We start from the raw sequence: 13,405 nt of genomic DNA, 5'->3' as shown, positions 1-13,405 counted from the left end.
AACAGAATATCGGTAATAATCATTTCACAGATTGCTCACTGGAATTGTGAATGTACAACCATCTAAGCTATACATTGACTAATTCTGGCTATATATTACAAGTAGCAAGGATACAGCGATCTCTGTGAATATCATCACAACTGGCCAAATTATGGACTCTGATCTAAAGCCATAACTAGTACAGCACGTTTCTTCATATCATATAGTATTACAAAATTGAGTATGGAAGGACAAAGAAGACTGACAAGCTTGTATTTGCTGATTAGCAATAGCAAATATTGTCCAGACTGCCAACTGAGCAGCAATAACCAGCAATCACTCTTTCAGAATTTACTTCTTGCACAACATGCGTAGCCCCGAGCACTGATAGAAGGCAACCATTTTCATAAACAATGTTCCTACTTCTTTCGTTGTTTGCTTTTAACTTTCACAATTTTTCTACCAGATTTGTCACCACCACCTGTGCCCAATGAGAAACTCCCTCCTAGACTGGCAGAAGTCTGAAACGAAGGGTTCTGTGGAGCAATATTCTGTTGACTACCAAACTGGAAAGGACTGGCTCCTGGGGGAGTTGATGCTCCAAATACAAAATTTGATTGAAGTGGGGCAGGTTGCTGAGCAAATACAGAAGTGGCTGGTGGAGTTCCTTTAACTGTATCCTCAGTCATACCAACTTCCATGCTCATCTGATTATTAACAGGAGCTGAGCCAAATGCAAAGGTGGGAGTAGGACTTCCAAAAGCATGCTGCGTAGAGGTAGATCCTGCAGCTGAAGTGAATGAAAATTGAGGAGTTGATGCACTGGAGGTAGATAAAAACATTGCTGGTGAACTGGCACATGCAGTGGATGTTCCAAGGGAAGATCCAGAAGAAGATAAAGACGACGAACTAAATATGGAACCAAATGGAGACTTGCTGGGCTGCCAACTAGACCCAAAAATTGGAGAACTTGTACTAGTATTGGAGCTAAAGGAGTTTACTGCTGAACAGGAAGCCGAGTTGATAAGTCCAAAAGTTGTGCCAGAATTGAAAACATCAGTGGCAGGACTGGAAGGAAACAATGAACTCCCAGAAGAAAAAGCAGGGCTGGATGAAGGAGATGAAAAACTGCTCAAAGAAAAAGTTGTGTTCCCAGTTAACCCATATGACAGGGAAGATGCAGATGAACCAAATGGAACTGACTGAGTCTGATTACATGCTTCTAACCCACTGGGGGTAGAAGCCTGGGCACCAAGCACAGAACCACTGCAAGCACCAACAGAACTCGACTGGCTATTTACAGTTTTGGTTGCCGAAGAGCTGAAGCCAAAAATACCATACCCTGCAGATGTATTACCAAAGGCAGGGCTGCTAAGACTACCAACTCCTGCATCCTGACTGCTTTTAGTTTCCAGCGGTTCTAAACCAGAAGATGATACAGGTAAACCTGCTGGTGGAACAGGAGAGGATCCAAATTTGAAAATGGAAGTTGTTGGATATGAAGATGCCACCACTGGGGTAGAAGAAAAACTGCTATTACTTGATGCAATTGTGGCAGGCGTCATAGTTGCCATGCTACTGCCATTAGAATCTGCGATGGCACTAATGCCACTGATTTTGGCAGCGGATAATATATTCTGACTGGTAAAAGTACCAGCTACAGGGGGTGGAAAAGAAGAAAGTGAAGGGCTTGCAAGAGACCCATTATTTTGATTTGAATTGTTGCCAAAATTGAATATACTCTTGGATGATGTCAAAAATGATGTTGATGCTGGAGATAAATTAGCAAGTTCTGATGCCCCAACAGAAGTTCTAGTAGCGTTAGTAGTCTCAGCATTACCATTATCAGATTGACGAGCTTTTGGTATAGAATCAGTTGCTCCATCAACGGTAGTTGTCCTGCACATTAACCACCGTAATACTGTATGATACCAAATATTTCTCCAGTTTCAATTGTCCAATGCAAAAAAAAGAGCAATAACAACAATTATGGTACATCCCAGAAATCAAACAAGAACATTCTCACTGGTTAAAGGCTGTAAAGGGGGAATGGCTTATGAGGTGATGCAAGTGAGTTAAGGAGAGGAATAAGAATATAATGATTCAAATGTAAAGGGGGATGGTTCAACTAAGGGGAACACGCACAAGTTTCTACATGGCTGGGAACTAAAGCTAAGTTTTTCCCTTTCTGTTTTTCTGTATATTGACCAGACTACTATTTCAAAGGAAACCAAAGAAATCCAGAATTTTGGCGAGAATAAAATCATAAAATAGAAATGTCATCCCCATAGTCAAAACAAAAGGAGTTGACAATATTCAAAAGTCATATGATACAAATTATACTAAAGTCAAAAGGCAGAAAAAAAGTTGAGGAAAAAACCCATTTAAATAATATCTATAACTCGAAAGGTAATAGTATCTATAGCTGTTGATACCCTTGCCGAAAAACCATGAGAGAAAAGTAAAGGAAGAACAAACAAACCCCAAAAAACAGCCTAGATGTGTAAAGAATTATGTTGAGATTTGTTCAAAAGCACATTAAATTATATACTAACCTGATTGAACTTCCCAGGTTTGAGTCAGAAGCACCAAATTTCAGAAAAGAGGGTTCAGCACCAACTGATGATGAAGCCGTGAAGGGAATTGGTGAAACCTTTTTGACATTTTTATTGGAGCCAAATTCCACCAATGGAGCATCAGCAACAAGATCCTTTGATGAAACAACCTTTGCCAACCCAAATGTAGGACCTGATTTGGTTATCTCCTTTGGTGGAGCAATAGGAGCTGTGAACTCTCTTGATGAAACCACTTTATTCCCGGAAATAAACAAAGGAGGTTTAGCAATTGATCCATTTGGTGTAGCTGTAACTGGCTTGTAGGTTGGATCAAGGATAGATGATGTCGTAAAGATAGATGCATCAACTTTCTCACCAACCTTAGATTTATAGGCAGTTCCAATGTGAGCCTTACCATCTATTATAGAAGTTTTAGGTGGCATTATTAGAGATATTGCTGATGGATTCTCCTGTACATTTGCTTCAGTACCAGAATTAGTTTCCCCCATCACAGCAGTGGAGCTTATCATTTCTTTCTCAAGAGGAGAAAAAGAAGAGACAGATCCATTTGGATAAGCATCATCGTCCAGATCCAGAAAATCCTTTTATAATAAGAGAAAAAGAAAAGAAACAAATTAAATATTATCTAGGATACAAATTGCTGTAAATGGAAGCAGCAGATTGCTATAGGCAACATGCCTGCAAAGAGGTTAGTCATGGGCTATTCCTGCTTAGCTAATGTAAAAACTACACAAAAAATAACGTTGTAAACCATAACTACAGACACCAGTCAAACGGATAACTAAAAAAAAGTCTCATACCTCATGGGCACTCATATGGAATGCCCTCTTCTTTCGTGGCAGATCAGAAACAGATTTTATCATAAAAGAATCCCCAGATTTTGCACTACACAGGGCTTGATTACGTGGGTTTGTAGCATCTGCAGTTGTTACGAGTGGAAGTAATCCATCAGTAGGAGCAACAAGCTTCAATGGACCATTTTCTACCTTGTCTCTCTGAGAATTTAACTTCTGATTCTGGGCACTACCTGACAAATTTCCAAATGGGCCATCTAAGTTATTACCATGCATATTGTCCAGCAATTTTGATGAATCTACAATTTCCATGCTTCGAAGAGCCTGCCCACGTAGCATGGAAGGCGACAACTTTGTTGGTGAATTATCATTCACAATTGTTACCCTTGATTCAGATGATTTTTCTTTTGGATAAACCAACTTATCCAGTTGCTGCAGTATTTTTGAAGCCATTTCACTGGATTTTGAGGGCAAAGGGGGGGAGCTCAAACTAGGTATAGTGTCGTCCACATTTTCTTTGGATAATTTCACATGGCTATGCTTAACTTCATTCAGTAGAATCGGCTTCTGCATGGAAGACCCTTGCTTTGAAGTATCCACAACCATTTGATTCCTATCTGCGTACAAAGAGCTACCAGAAATAAGTGAGCTTGGGCCTTTAGAATATAAAAGATTAGACTTCTGACGAATACGACGAACAGGACCAACAGATCCTATATCATTATCCAAAACTGAACTTCTGCGTTTTACTGCCTGCAAAAATAAGAAAAACACAACACAAAAATCTATTAATATCTAAAAAAACACTGAAAGACAAGACATATAATCCACAAGTACTCATACCCCAGGATTAGACCCAGAAAGCACATCGTGATTCAATGCAGACTGACTTGAAGAAGATGGCTCACCTTCAACAGCATGCTCACCACCCTGTCAAGCAGAAACCATGTCATAAAATGGATCCCAAAAACTTATTATCCAAAATGTTATTCAGAACAAACCTTGAGTGTGGATGCTGGATAAATTCTGGCATATGGTGTTCGAGCCATATTATATATTGCAGATCTTCCACGAGATCTTGAGGTAATAAAACCATTTTCATGAACTGCAGCATATTTAGTTGTCCTTGGTACAATGGTCATAATAGGGGTGTTAAGAGGAAAATTTTCCCTGTTTACAAGAGTTGGATCCTCCCAAAGTGCAGATGTTTGCACACCTAAAACTGAAGAGGATACCTTGTAATGCCTGCTACCCATGTAAGACTTTGCAAGCTCCGCAGGTGAAGCAACATCTTCGATAGGAAACTAGGGACATACAAAACAATCTGTGAGATAGAGCACAAAGAGAACAGTAATTTCCAATCCACGAATACAACCAAACATAGATGTAAAGACTATGAAGGCATGTTCTCATACACTTGAAATATCATGTGGGGTTACAATAACAGTATTTTCAATCCCATTTTCTAGTGCAGGAGTTTTAGGATATTCCTTTTGCCCACTCAGCAGCATTGATTCTGAGGGAACCACGTCTGTCCCCTTCTCTTCTTCCCTAACAGGTGCATCCACAGTTCTTGAACGCATAAGTGCCGTCAAATGATCAATCTCAGATCTGTGGAATAACAGCCAATATCAGTACATAGTCAAAGATAAAAAAAAAATATCACAGGAGGTATACTATTATCAAAGTAACTCAGAATGACATGAACTGGTTACAGACAACAGGAAGAACTAAAATAAAAATTGATAGCAACATGAACTTCACAAAACATAAAAGTTAACATATTAAGAAAAATATCACAAAGCAACAATAAATATACGAGAAAGTGGATTACAGGTAATGTGAAGAGCAGCTTGGTTGCCACAAATAAATTTTATCATCCCAAACAACTCCTAGTTTTAAATATTTTAAGTAATTGCTTAAGCCATTTCATTTCACATATTGCAGCTTCCATTGCTCATCATTCAACTTCTGCACTGCATCTAGCAAATATATTATGCTTCTTACTTCTGCACAGAATACCTTGAAGTGGAACATCTATCAGACAATGGTAGCACAACATGTTATGATTTGGGTAATTGTGTCTTATTTCTATTTAGTGCTACATACTAAAACACATGACGAACTCAAACCTGCTGAAAGTCTTCTGTTTTAATAGTGTTTTAATAGTTTCTCAAGTTCAGTTCTGTTTTAATAGTCTCCTGCTTTTGTCACAGGACTCTGCAATGTTGCCTTTGAGCAAAAAAGTATTATATCAGGAGTAATTACAAGAGCAGAATCCAAAATATCAACATTGACCTGATAGTAGTCCTTCTCTCTTTGACAACTTCAACTGTATTTTGTATTGCACCATAATCTAACCTATAAGCATTAAGCAGACAATTTTGTACCTCAACACTCAATAAAAGTACCAATTTTAACCTAAAAGACCGGAGTTGGGTTCTTTAAGTAGAAATATTACGGAGATTTGGATTTAATGAGTCATGAGTTCACCCATATAAAAGACCTGACACCATCTACAACCCAAAACCTTAAGACAATTGTGTCTTGATACAACAAACACATGCATTAATAACTATATAATATATGATAGTGTATACAAACGAAGTCCAATCACAATCAAATCCTACAGATATTAATAGTGTTACATATCTTATTTCTATTTATGCTAACACACATGACAAACTCAAACCTGCTGAAAGTCTTCTGTTTTAATAGTTTCTCAAGTTCAGTTAATCCATCCTCATCAGAACAATTAATTTGAGTATCACTTTCACCAACAGGTACTTGTTGCATGCCAGAGGAATTGTTTGCAACCTGTTTGTCAAGTAACATGATGACAAAGCAAAATGGAGACAACAATAAGAAAACTATTTCACCAACCAAATCAGAGCATTGCATCTGGAATGCTCTATAGTCAATAGAAATGAAAATTGATTATCAGGCACTGGAAGCAACTCGATGAAATAGGCAATTTTTACCAATATTACTTTAATGATTCTCTACAAAACACTTCAAGCATACCGCTACATACTCAAAGTAGATCATTTCATGAAATAAATTAACCACCCCCGATACACGAGGAAAATGTAATAGTAGGGGAGTATCAAGCATAAAAATACCAGTAACAGATTCAGTCAATCACAGAAGAAAGGTGCTACCCCCAAATAAAATAAACAGTACAGGAACTAGCAGTGAATAATATAAATCACCCATCAGGTAAAAATGTATGATTACTAGTAATCATATCACAGCATGCACTGTTATTTTTAGCAATCAAAAGAATTCTTTGAAGCTTTTAATAACTATTCATTAATGATAATCTTAATAATTATTTAGAAAATTGGCAGAGTAAAGAGAAGTTTTAAAATTTCAAATTCAAAATAACTTCCCAGTGTGACTTGCCTAAGCTATGCAAAATACAGAATTGCATAAATTTACAAAAAGGACAAATATATTTTCATGCAGGTTAGTTAAAAAAATAGCATGCAGCATTTTCTCTAGAGCACAAATCTACCAATAATTAAAACTTTTTAAATATTCTATAGACTCTATAGTATATAAAACTAGTTAAATTCATAATCGAATATCAATGACAGTTGTCATGATAAAACAAGTTTAAAGCATGTCATCATCAGATTTTTACCTCTATCATTCCAAATAAATACAAGTCAAATTCCCTTAATCTCTCGGACAAAGCATTACAGGAATAAAAAATCAGATATACTACAAAATCATTCAACATACTGGAATAATACATGAGTAGCACAACTGAAAACCTTAGTGTTCATTTGTTTTAGCTTTTTCTAAAGGAAAAGTGTTTAACAATTAGAAGGTAATTGTATTATGTGTTCCTGAAAGAAAAAAATAAAAATAGTTGTTTTATTTTTGCTTTCACACAAACTAAAAATAATAGCCTCTGGCAAAACCTCTAAACACCCTGGATTGCAAAATTACATTTTTTAAGTTTAAACAATCGAGAAATGGACTCCTTAAGAAGCAAGGTGCATAATGATTGATGTCAACAAGCATTTCCCTACATCACCTTGGTCAAAGAGGGACAAATTATTTTTCAGGAAAAAGGTTTGCTAGTTCTAGCCTACAAGTGATGCCACCAATCACATGTCCTTATATGTCCAAGGTATATAACTAATGTCATTGCCAACCATGCTAGTTGAATCGAGATACAAGTAGTATATTGGAGAGCTGATTTTCTGAATCGTGTATCGTTTCGTATCGTGAATCGTAAGATTCATAAACATTAAAAAATGTGATATAATTAAATATATAAGATATGTAGAAATGCAAAGATGCAATTAATAACAAAACAACCTCATTTCATTTTGAGTGTTGTATCTACATATATCAGTGTTATCAATATCGGATAACGGATCATATCGGAGACCCCATAAATCCTTTATAAAGTTATAACGGAAACCATAACGGGTTATGGCGAAAGGTGTTGTGCTAGAGATAAAAAAAAATATGTATTATGGATTGCAATAAGTATAATGTTTTAAATGGGCAAAAAATAGGGCAAAAAAACCTAATTTTAAGTAGGTTTTGAACTCTTAATCAACATGTACATCACTCAAGTCATCTTCATCTTCCATTAAAACTTCTTGAAAGTCTTCAATTTCTTCCTCATCTTCTACTATGGATTTTCCATTTTTATTGATCTTGGTATTTAAATTTCTAGGACCTATATTAGCAAAAGAAAAACAAATAAATTTGAATTAGTTATAGTTAGTTGAACTTTCATTTCAAGTTATAGTTCTAAAAAATATAATTACCTCTCTTCCTTTTCTTGCTTGGAGCTCCCTCCTTAACATCAAAACACTCATGTATATCCATCCAAGAGGAATCAATAGACAAACAAGGATTTTCTTTTTCAGTGATTCATTCATCATCTGATTCAATATCTGACAAGCATATGGGATCATAAGTTTCCCCCTTCTCTTTCTCTACTCTTTTGTCTCATCTCAAGTTGAGGATTGTACTTCACATACACAAGAGCATTTAATTTTTGTTGTTCCAATCTATTTCTTCTCTTAGTATGCCCTTGGTCAAATGTGCTCCAATTCCTTTCACATCATGTTGCACTACATGTGAGGCTCAAAATTTTCATGGCTACCTTTTGTAACTCTTTACCTTCTCCCCCATAACTCTCCCACCAAAGAGATGTCAAAACAAACATGTATTTAACTATAATATAATTAAAGGTTTATAAATCATATAAGAATTGTAATGAGTAATTTAATTACTGGGTTGTTTCATATTTCTAGAATCTATTGCCATGTCCATTCCAAAAAGCCTTTTAGCTCCCTTAGACTTCTCAAGTTGTTGATCTATTGCAACTCTTATTCTTGCATCTAAAACCATTATTTGAAATGTCTCATATAAACCAACCAATACCTCACTATCCGGATTGAAATTTTTGTCATGGTGATATCTAACACAATGAAAAATAAGTTAATGAGAGCAAAGAATATATTGTTACTTAGTAGGAGAAGTTTAGAAGTAATTTAGCTTACCTAGGATTGAGGTAATAGGCAGCTACATGGAGAGGCCTATGTAGTTGTAAATTCCACCTAGTTCCAAACTTTTTTATATCTTGTTTCTTGCTTTTGGAAATTTTCAGCAATTTTCTCTTTAGCTCTGTCCATTGCTTTATAAATATATCGCATGGCTAGTTTTGCATCACCATCTACAAGCCTCAACACTTTTACGAGTGGATTTACACATTTAAGGCAATATGTGATAGATCTCCAAAATCTTCCATCACTTAACACTAGATTCATGACTTGTTTGGCCTCATTTTTGGTAGCATGTGGACAAGTAGCCCATTCCTCTAAAGCAAACATTGATCTAAGAGCATTTTTTTGTTGCTTAATACAATTTAATGTAAGATAAGCAGTAGCAAAACGTGTGACAATTGGTCTTGCTAATTCCCTTCTATTAGAATGCTTCCTATACAAATTAAGAACTCGTGTGTGCCTATATATGTAAGTGGTAACTTTGTTTGCATTGCCAATGGTATTGTAAAATACCGAAAGATCTCCAATATCCTCAAGAATTAGATCAAGCCAATGAGCTGCATACGGGGACCAAAATAATTTGGTTCTTTTTTCCATTAATATTCTTCTAGTTGTCACAAGGTTAGAAACACCATCTGTAACTACTTGGACAACATGCTCTTCTCCAATTTCATCCACTATGTTGTCCAATAATTTGTACATTTTTTTCCCATCCTTTATCACATCACTAGTGTCAATGGATTTCAAAAAAAACAGTACCACTTGGACGGTTAACAAGAAAATTAGTGAGTGATCTTCCTTTTCTATCAGTCCAACCATCACACATCAGTATGCATCCCCATTTCTCCCAATCACTTGTATATTTTTCTAGACATTTTTGTACCTTATCCACTACTTTTTTTCAGATAGGATACCCTTACCTCATGATAAGGAGGTTTTAAACCTTTCCCATAGTCTCCAACCGCCTTTAGCATCTAGATGAAAAGAGGGCTCCTAACAAGATTAAATGGCAATGCATTACCATAAATACAATTGCAAATTTCTTGAATTACATCTTCTATGTTCTTGTAAGATGCATTGATTGTCATTTGGTGCAAATCATTCTTTCTTACTTCTCTTGTAACTTCTCCACAATCCAAGTTCATCTTCTCTTTCTTTTTTCCTTTATCTTCCAGCAACTTCAAAAAGATTGTCTTCACCTCATATGGAATACTGCAACAGGGGATAACGTCTTTCTTTGTTCCAACAAGATGATGTTTCATCCTTGCTATTCCACCCCAACAAGTATGAGAGCAAAACTTACATTTTACTTGTAGTTTATTTGTTGGAAGACTTTCACAATACTTCCATGTAATGTCTGACTCCCTTTTTTGTTTTACTCATCTTAATAAATGAAGACAGCAGCAAAAAAACCTCCCCTAAACCTCCTCTAAGGTTTTTTCTGCCTTCGACAACTGGTTTTGTTCGTTGTTGTCACCGTGAGTTTTGCCGCTGTCGTTGTTGTCGTTCACACCTTCAAGCTCAGTCGTTGTTGTTTGAGAGAAGAAGGACGTCGTAGTTTCCGTTCGCAGTCGTAGTCGTAGTTGTTGTCGCAGTCGTCGTCGCAGTCATCGCCGTCGCGACTTGGTTGTTGTTGGTCGAAGAAGAACGTAGGGAAGAAGGACAGAGAAGAACATTTGAAATGATGCACGGCTTCGTGGGTAAATTAAAATTAGGGTTTTATTTATAAAAGCTTTTAATTTAAAATTAGGGTTTTTATAAAATAATTCAAACTAAAATTAGGATTTTTTTAAAAGCAAGTCACGATACATGCGATTCGTATCACGATACAACTGAGCAAAAACGATTATTCTTGCAATTCGTATCGTGGACACTCGGAATCATATCGTCGTACTATTCTACGATTACCATGTTGCCAACCACAATTTGGAGAACATCAGACAACAAACATTAACGGGGCCCTAATTTGTTAATCCTCCTCCTAACTACGTACATTCTGGATTACAATTGAACACATATAAAGATAAGAATGGGAAAAAATAGAGGCGTAGGCATCAATTTGAATGCTTTAATGCAAATGAATGTAGGAATTATATCTGGATCAAACTATGAATCAACCCATAATATATTTGTTGACATAAAATATAAAAAATGACACCCACAAGGATATAAATCCACAAGTAATGCAAAAGGGTATAAACCCACAAGTAAACAATTGACAGTAAATGTGCACACTTACAAAGGCAGCCTCTTGCTGATTACTTTTCTTCACTTTATGTTCCGTCTCTGCACCCACATAAAAAAATCCAACATGCATGTCAATGGTAATTCGTTCGCAAAGAAAAAAGATAGCATGTATAAAAAAATTCTCAATTGGTTCACTGAGCATTCCATCTAAATAACAATAATATTAGTTAAACAATCTAACTCCAGCCTTCTGCCATAAATATGAAGCACTAACGACAAAATTTACAAGTAATTAACATAATGCCGACAAGTGAAGCTTCCGATAAGCCCTAACAACCGAGAAAGGAAGAAATGGTGGAAACCTGGAGGAGGTGGAGGAGGAAGGCGCTTGCGGAAAAGGGAGGAGAAGAGAGTGTGAGCGCTGTAAGTAATTAACCTGTGAGCGGGATCCAGAAGCTTGGAGAACCAACCATTGTTGTTTGTGGTGTTCCTATTATGGTTTCTGAGTGAGGTTGGGGGGCGATCATACGGCGTCGTTTGGGTCCTGCCGCGGAAGGGACGTTTGCGAAACTTGCCTCCTGCTCCTACTGTCCCTTCGTATCCCTTATCTTTCTCTTGGGTGGCCATGGCTTGGGATTGGGGAATGAGAGAGCCAAGGAGCAAATGCTGAGTGGAAAGTAGGGTTTTAAGGGTAGAGAGAGAAACAGAAAAAAAAAGGTATATACAGGTATATATTGCAAGAACAAATACTTCTTAAACTCAAAACAAATTAAATTATTGTTATTATTATTATTTAGTCTATAACTACTGACAACACATGGGCTATATGTCCACTTTTTTTCTTATTTTAATATAAAAAAATCCATTCTTAGTAGACTTATTAAGTAAAAAACTTTTATAATGTAAAAAATAAAATAAATATTTTTCTAATCTTATTACATGTGATTATTTATTGTAAATAGTTAATTAAATTTTAAAAAATTATAATAGAGGATAAAATAGTAAAATAAATCGTATTGATATACCAATTTTATCTTTATTAATATATTTTATTTTATTATTTTATCTTCTTTATTCTATAACTGTTTTTTAATTATAATAAAAAATTACTTATAATAAAATTAAAAAAATATATGTATATTTTATGATTCTCGTGAAAAATTGATAATGGCTATTGTACCTGTATGGATATTGGGGACTGAGTAATGTTGATCCACGTCGATACAAGGTGTCTTCTTCACTCTTGGTTGTCCTATTCTTCAAGTCTTCTTTCTCTTCGCGTGCTTCGGTCGGCCGGCGGGGGTACCTGCGATTGCACTCCGACGCTCAAGTCAGCGATGGTGCTCAAGTGAGAATTCTCTGATAGTATGGAAAACGTACCTTTCCCCCCTTTTCAGAAGTCCCTTTAGTAGGTTGACCTGGGCCTTGGCCATGTGGGCCAATCAGTTGATGGTTAGAGACATGCTTAGTGGTCTTTGGGTCGTGCCTGGTGGTTTCCTGAAAACCAGGGGAGTGGTCTAGAGGACGTGTTTTTACTTCGTCAATGGTTGTTATAACTGCTCTTTTCTACACGTGTAACCACGTTCTGGATTAAATTAGATTTATTCGACATAAACCACTCGTTCGTCCGGCTAGAGGTCATGGAAGGACGAAGAGTCGTATAAGACGCAGGGTTTTGTGATGATTTTACCATGAATATCCTGCGGTCGTCCGGTGCGGACCGGTACACTTGCCCCCCAGGCTCGAGGTCATGGAAGGACGAAGAGTCGTATGAGACGCAGGGGTTTTTGTGATAATTTTACCATGAGTACCCTGCGGTCGTCCGGTGCACGAAATCTATTCTATAATGCTGCTGGAGGCACAAAATTTCCATTCTATTGGACGGAGAATCCCACCTCTCTTGACCATCGGCTTTGGGAATCTTTGTCTCCCATCGACCAAGAAATTTTGATGGTCGTGAATCAACTACCGTGTAGGCTCCCTACGTGGGAACTGATAGCTCTTTATGGGTCGTCCAAGCAGTAGGCGGAACTAAAAGGTGAGCACCTTCTTCTTGCGGTCGTTCGGCTAATAGCGTATCTGTTTCTTACTTTCGTGTTTATGTTGCAGAGATTGTTGTGAGCATAGATCCGGGTTTTGAAGAAGTATATGATTCGGATAGCCGTAGTTATATAATCTCGACCGAATGAACGGTTAATTAATAAATAATTTCGATTTCTGACCAAGGTTGGTGAATAACGTTGAAGTTATAATTCGTTATATATTCTGGCCGAACGCACGGTTAATGAATTAATAGATAATTCGGATGCCGGACGAGGCATAAATAATTCGG

General features: G+C 36.7%; 1 protein-coding gene across 3 annotated transcripts; it reads right to left on the bottom strand.

The window, feature by feature from the left end:
- Positions 1–11,793, bottom strand: LOC137828468 (nuclear pore complex protein NUP1-like). 3 transcript variants are annotated; one of them, XM_068635065.1, is made up of 10 exons: positions 11,436–11,793; positions 11,126–11,172; positions 6,042–6,166; positions 4,765–4,960; positions 4,351–4,653; positions 4,193–4,279; positions 3,356–4,102; positions 2,950–3,136; positions 2,535–2,787; positions 1–1,878 (listed from the first exon to the last, which is right to left on the bottom strand). In XM_068635065.1, exons 1-10 carry the CDS (start codon positions 11,698–11,700, stop codon positions 399–401), a joined length of 3,690 nt encoding a protein of 1,229 aa, XP_068491166.1. In that variant the 5' UTR covers positions 11,701–11,793; the 3' UTR covers positions 1–398. The 3 variants fall into 3 exon arrangements, with proteins under 3 accessions (XP_068491166.1, XP_068491168.1, XP_068491167.1); XM_068635067.1 differs by having other exon boundaries at positions 2,535–3,136; XM_068635066.1 differs by lacking the exon at positions 6,042–6,166 and having other exon boundaries at positions 2,535–3,136; positions 11,436–11,778.
- Between the last annotated feature and the right edge of the window lie 1,612 nt (positions 11,794–13,405).

This window comes from Phaseolus vulgaris, chromosome 7, assembly GCF_000499845.2.
Source record: "Phaseolus vulgaris cultivar G19833 chromosome 7, P. vulgaris v2.0, whole genome shotgun sequence".
Classification (NCBI taxonomy): Eukaryota; Viridiplantae; Streptophyta; class Magnoliopsida; order Fabales; family Fabaceae; genus Phaseolus; species Phaseolus vulgaris.
Note: the sequence above shows the minus strand (reverse complement) of the source record. Positions and strands in the feature narration are given on the sequence as shown.